The sequence below is a fragment of the Acanthisitta chloris genome, unplaced genomic scaffold (genome assembly GCF_000695815.1).
Source record: "Acanthisitta chloris isolate BGI_N310 unplaced genomic scaffold, ASM69581v1 scaffold8737, whole genome shotgun sequence".
In the NCBI taxonomy this organism is placed as follows: domain Eukaryota; kingdom Metazoa; phylum Chordata; class Aves; order Passeriformes; family Acanthisittidae; genus Acanthisitta; species Acanthisitta chloris.
In genome coordinates, this window is record NW_008683139.1 from 16,582 (window position 1) to 23,050 (window position 6,469).

Genomic DNA, 6,469 nt, shown 5'->3' on the forward strand with positions numbered 1-6,469 from the left:
GTGTTTAATGTTCATGCAAGTCCCATGGTTTGGTGATAAATAGTGGGGGAGGGTGAGAAGTGCTGGTGATATGCCTTTATTACTAATGCTCCTTCTCCCTTGTTGTGGATTTAAAACCTAACCCAAGTGCTTTCCTGAAGCTAACTCCTGCAGCTCACTGGCCTTTCAGTATGTGGAGCTTTGCCTTATCTGTGTGTCTTTGCTTTTATTTTTCAGGATGCTGCACTGCTTTTTCTATTCCAAGCACCAAACCTGCCCCAGTTAGCAATGCTTTCTCCTTTCTAGGTCTAATGTTGTGTGTGTAACACAAACCAGACAGAAATGGCATGGAATGAAACCTCCTAATGGCTCCTCACTGGACACCTGGTCTAAAGGGAAAATGTAGTGTTTTGGGACAGGTGATGGCAAATAGCCTGGTGAATCCCTTGGTAAATCCCCAGTGCCAGGTCAGGCTGGACTCAAAGCTCATCCCAGTACTCTGTGCTGCTCCTCGTGCCGGGGAAATGGCACAGCTAAAGGATCTGATAGAGTTGAGCGATAACTGGACAGAATGAGGGGAATTTTTCAGCTGTATCACCTCCCTTTCTGCTTTGTAGAGAGCTGATCCTCCAGAAGGAAGAGGCTGGAGAAGCTGGAAGTAAATAGGTGGTAGAGAGAGCCTGGGTAACACAATGCCCAACAAACCACAGGCACAGGCTGCCTCAGAGCTCCAGGTTTAGCATGTTGCTTCCCAGGGACTCGGAGGAAATGCCTCCCAAGGAACCTGGTGCTGTGTGCACATGGGATCCTGTGGTTATCATGCCATGCACAGCTCTCACACCACATCTGATCCCCAGTGGGTTGAAGGTTCATGTTTATTCTGGTTACTTCATGGCTCGTGTTTCCATGAAATAAATTTTTCTGATGTCTTGCTTTTAGAACATGCAATTAAAATATAGCTGTGGTATCCTGTTGTTTAATCTGCAGTTTAGGTAAAAATTAGAGCTCAATTCCACATTCTTCATTTAGCAAAGCCTGCCAGTGGAAGGATTGATTTCTGCTAAGGAGCAGTGCCTTGGTATCAGCACCGTTTCAGCTGGGTGTGTTCTCTCTGGGTCCCAATGGGCTCCTCATTTAACTGCTTATTGTAGTACATGGAGAGTTGCCTTGGAAAACTTACCTTCAACTGCTGCTTTGACTGTGCTTGGATTTGTCTTAATCTTTGTTTTTTCCCCTCAGCTGTCAGCTGAGCCTTAATCTCCAGCAGCTTCTTGCTCTGCTTGTTTACTAGTTGGAGTATTAATGAGCATTGTTCTCACTGTCAGTGCTAATTGACTGAGTAGTTTTCAAATTGTCCTGTGTGCTCAATCCTTACTTTAGAAGACTCTGGATGAAACAGGCAAATTGGGCAAGTGAGAACAGTTAAAGAGAAATTTATTAAGTGCAGCTCCCCCAAATCTCTCTCCTGCCATCGAGGATGCTCCCAGGTTGTACCTCGAGGCTGGATAAAGAGATTCCTTCGTGTCACATAGTTCTGGCTTTGATGATGTGAAGAGTTCATGTGAACCTCTATGATGTCCTTTTTCCTGCTCTCCACAAATGCTTATTTCAAAAAGCTGATTGAATCCCCTGAATGCAGACAGAGATTACAGTAGGCATTTTGCAGATAACAAGGCTCTAAAACCAGAGCTACTGGAATTCCCCTTCTCTTAATTAAATATTAAACTCATCAGGAAAACTTAAATGCCTAAGTATCAGTTTGAAAGAAATTCTAGCTCTGTCTAACCCAGTGCTTTTTGCAGGCATTGAAAAGGACATGGAAAATCACTGTCAGGAGTACAAATCCCAATGTCAATTTTTTCCAGGAGTCATATAAGAATCCATATCCAGATAACAAGCTGTCTGTGCTTCCCTGCTGAGCTCAGTTCAATGGGAGAAGCATCAGACCCCAGATTATCTCTCCAAAGCAAGCCCAGTTTCAAACTGTAATTTTTTAAGCACGCATTAGTCAAAGCAGATCCATAATCCCCCATCAATATTAACTCCCATCCTGGGAGCTGCACAAAGCCCTTCCTAAACATCAGGATTGCTTCAGTTGATTTGATCAGATGGAATATTAAAAACCAAACAGGAGGAATGTTGGGGGTTTTTTTGCTTTGGAAAATCAGCTTGATGACAAATGTTACCTTATGTGTGATATTTGTGTGTTCTTTGCCTTATTTTGTGCATTTTAGAGGCCTTTTGTTTGATGAATCCCATTAATATGTACGTTCCCTAGGTGAAGGGATCGGGAAGATGGCAGATGCAGTAAAGCCCACCCAAAGGTTTCACCCCATTGAGGCACTTGAGCCTGGAACTGAGTATACAGTTCGTCTAGTGACTAAGAATTGGGTTGATAACAATAGCATTTTTGAAGATGTAATTGAGACAAGGGGGAGAGGTGAGACATGAAACCCTTTGAGGTGCTAAACTTTCTTGTGAATGTGACTCAGTGTTGAGGTTCCATCTGGATTTGTGCAGTGCAAGTGTTCCAAACCCGTTGTTTTGTGCTGTGGTTTTAAAGTTGAGCTTTGCAGTTGAATCTCATGGGAGCACAAATGCATCCACAGCTCTTGGCCAGGCCTGTACACTGCTCCTCACAGCCTGGAGCAGTTACCAACCCTGACAAACCAGTGTTCCCTCCTCTGTGACTTTCAAAGGGAAATGCTGTGATATAAGCCACTCTGAGTGTGCCAGTCCAGTGATTTGCATGTACTGGAGGCACTTTTAACTCTCTCTCTGTCACAAAACTGCTTTTGCATGAGATGCATAACAAGTCTCTGCTCGGCTTTTCTCTGTGGTGTTAATCCTGTGAGTCAACTGCTCTCTCAGAATTGCCTTTGCAGAGTGTCTGTGTTGTGCCTTGTAGACTGTGTGTTCCCCTTAAGTCCAAGAATGTCACCCTCTGGACATATTTCTGTCTTATATTTGCATTGAAGCCATAAGTAGTGACTGACTCATCCAGTTAAGACCAGGGAAGAACATGTGATGTATTCATGTCATCACAGGGTGATAACATTTTCTGTGATTGATTTGCTTGTTTTTTCCCTCCTTTTCTGCTGCCCCAAGCCTATGCTGGCGTTTACGACGGGCTTTCCACGCAGGGCTGGTTCATTGGGCTGATGTGTGCCATCGCTCTGCTCACCCTACTGCTGCTCACTGTTTGCTTTGTCAGAAGAAACAAAGGAGGCAAATATTCAGGTAAATGGATTTATTGTCTTTTTGCTATGTTCACATGTTAATAACCAACATCCTTCAGACTTTGCTCTCTGGAGGCTGCAAAGCCTCAAGCACAAACATCCAATTAGGCTTTGTAGCTTTTGATAAATATCTGCAGAATGGATTTTAATGAATCCAAGTGAACTGTGTTCTCTGGGTGAGACAGTGCTGTGTACTGGGCAAAGAGCTTGCTAAGGCCTTTGACAGTGCTTTTGAATCTTCTAGCATTTAATCCAGTTAGAGAGTCCAGGTCCATCAGGAGTTGTTCCTCTGAGCCTCATTGCAGGGCTCCCTGCTCACCTTCCACCTGGTAACTGCTGCATGACACATTGCCAGAGCTTCCCCAGGAAGCCAGACTGCTGAACAGGACATATTTTGTAAAAACAATGCAGGAATTTATTTAGGAATGAAAAGGGTTTAAGTGTAATTCTGGTTGCCCAGAGCAGCTGTGGCTGCTCCATCCCTGGAGTGTTCCAGGTTGGATGGGGCTGGAGCAGCCTGGGCTGGTGGGAGGTGTTCCTGCCCAGGGCAGGGGATGGAATGAGAGGCTCTCTAAGGTCCTTTCCAACCCAAACCAGTAGGGAAGGGCCTCAACCCCTTGGTTGTGTCCAACCAGTTCCAGGTCAGGCTGTAGGTGATGATAAGTGGTTTTCCAGTTGGGAAAAGGAAGGTCTATAGTAGAACACAACACATAGCTCTGTCCTTTTTTTTTAATTTGCACAGTGAAAGAAAAAGAAGATTTGCATCCAGATCCTGAAGCTCAATCAATAAAAGATGAAATCTTTGGGGAATATAGGTAAATAGGAGCTGCTTTCCCAAGCTTTTGTGTTTGTTGGGGTTCTGTCTGTTTCCAAATGTCATCCTTATTTGGGACATTTTTCTGGCATGCAATTAATGCTCTGTTTCATGTTCAAAGCAAACCTCCATAGGAGAGGATAAGATTAGGAATCTAAAGGTATATCCAGTATCCTTCAGTCCATCCAAACTGGGATATAAGGAAATGTTGATGTATTGGTGGTTGTTTTTCACTTCTTTTTGTTTGTTTTTTTTAAAATTAGCATTGTATGAATAATGTAAATATATTTGGTGCTTTGGGTTCCTGCTGTAGTGTCCACTGGAGTCAATGGAAAGAATGCTCTGTCTTCAGTGGGTTCCAAGCCCAGTCAGGCCCAAATTGTGCAATATGGGGAATAGTCATTTTTGTGGGAGACGACAAAGTTTGAAACACAGTGAAAAATATCAAAACACCTCCCAAAAAACCCCTCACTACAGAAGTTTCTGTAGGAGAATTGAAATAACCACTTTGGCTGCTGTAAAATTACTAAAACTTACAGTAATATTGAACTGTGATATAAAGAAAAATACACCACTATAAGAATGCTGGAAAACTGGTGTCATTGGCCTTAAGGGCAGAAAATTGCTGTTGAAATCCAACTAATATATACTACATTATTTGTACTGGAACAGGGCTTTTTTTTTCTGCATAATTTCATCTTTATTTAATTTTTAATGCTTTCTAATGGGACAAATATTTAGAAAGGTAAGAAAGTCCTGAGGTTAATAACCTTGACCCTTTTCTTTCCCCCTAAAATCCAAACTTGTCTATTTTATAAAGAGAAATTCCCTGTCCAGGAAAGTGGCAAATATTTTTTATGTATTCATTGTACACATTATTGAGTATATGCTGAAGGGGTAAAGTTCAGTTTCATTTCTCTGTCCTTCCTTAGGTGATGTTAACAAAGCTTTGACACTGAGTTGGCATCAGCAAGGGCTGTCATTGAGTAATTCTGTCCCTAGTTCAGAGGCCTGATTTAGTTTTTTGTGTAATCTTTTGTTGTATACTCCCAGTCCCCCAAAATGTCCTGGTCAGTCAGGAGGAATCAGGATGCTCTGGTTCTTCTGCAGTGCCATTAGGAGGAATCACCAGTGGAATTCCTCCTTTTCCCCTGAATTTTGGTCAGTCCTTTCTCATTACATTTCTATCGAACACTGACTGCAGATCCAGACTCTGATGCTGCTTTTGGCTTTCCCTTTAGCAGGGAGAAACTCCATCAGTTATAGTAACATAAAATAACAGCAAAACAAATGAAAAAAAAGAAAGAAATCACTTGGTTAGTCATCTAAACTCAAACAAAGGCTCAAAAAGCAGTGAGGTATAATCTCCAGGTGATGCCTCCACCCACTTTCCATCAGATCAGCCACCTGAAAAGGAAAATACAATAAAGCCCTGAATACTGCCCAGTGCTCTGTGAGATGAAAATGTCTCTCCCAGTAAGGTGGTAAGACTTTACATCAGCCCTGATGTCTGGAACAGAGCCCTCAGATCCTGTCCAGCATTCCCCTTCCTTTCCCCTTCCCTTCCTGTCCATTCTTCTGCCTAACCAGAGCAAACAGAGGGCAAAACCCAAACCACACAAGGAGTTCTCCTTGATCTTTGCCTTTTCAATCAGTTGACTGGCTAAACAATGCCACAGCTGAGGTCAGTCTCACCTTTCTGAGGTGCACCAGGACAGGAGTCCCAGGGTCAATGTACCACCCACATGATGTTTCCCTCACTCTTCCCTCCTTCCTTTCCCAATAAGAGAGGAGTTTTCGGGCTTGCTGGATTTTTGGCAAGGCATTTCTTTGTTTTGTAGTGACAGCGATGAAAAGCCCCTGAAAAGCAGCCTCCACTCAGTTGATGGGGACATTAAAGCCACTGGAAGTGCTGATAGTCTGGTAGATTATGGAGAAGGGGAGCATGGGATGTTCAATGAAGATGGGTCATTTATTGGAGCTTACTCTGGATCCAAGGAAAAAGGATCGGTGGAAAGCACTGGGAGTTCGACGGCGACTTTTCCTCTCCACGCCTAAACTCTTAGCAGGAACGATTGGTGTTTTATTGTGATATTTATCTTGATTAGTACTTCACAGGCCCCACAAGTGATGGAAGCAGGTTGCCAATTGAGCCAGTCAGGAACCTGACCTCCAGGTAATACCAAGTCACTGCCACTAAGAGATGATTTTCCAGTCTATTTTCTAGCTGTTTTCCTCTAAATCAATCAAAACAAGTAATTCTTTACTGTACAAAATGTCTTACCAAACCAGAATTTCTCGGTCTGTATCCTAAAGTGCTACTCCTTGAGTTTCTTAGGCTTAGAATATGTTTCTCTTTGTGGTATTTTGTTTCCTGTATGGCTGTTGTCACTTTGTATATCCTTTCCTACATAGAATTCTCCCACACCTGCCATGG

General features: G+C 43.0%; 1 protein-coding gene across 1 annotated transcript in view; it reads left to right on the forward strand.

Moving 5' to 3' along the window:
* CHL1 (cell adhesion molecule L1-like) overlaps positions 1 to 6,090 on the forward strand; it is a gene marked incomplete at its 5' end in the record, with an annotated part of 21,373 nt that extends 15,283 nt beyond the window's left edge. The window contains 4 exons of the mRNA XM_009078802.1: positions 2,258 to 2,419; positions 3,088 to 3,219; positions 3,961 to 4,033; positions 5,874 to 6,090. Of these exons, the coding sequence (XP_009077050.1) occupies positions 2,258 to 2,419; positions 3,088 to 3,219; positions 3,961 to 4,033; positions 5,874 to 6,090 (584 nt within the window). The remainder of the gene's footprint in view (positions 1 to 2,257; positions 2,420 to 3,087; positions 3,220 to 3,960; positions 4,034 to 5,873) is intronic.
* Positions 6,091 to 6,469: the final 379 nt, after the last annotated feature.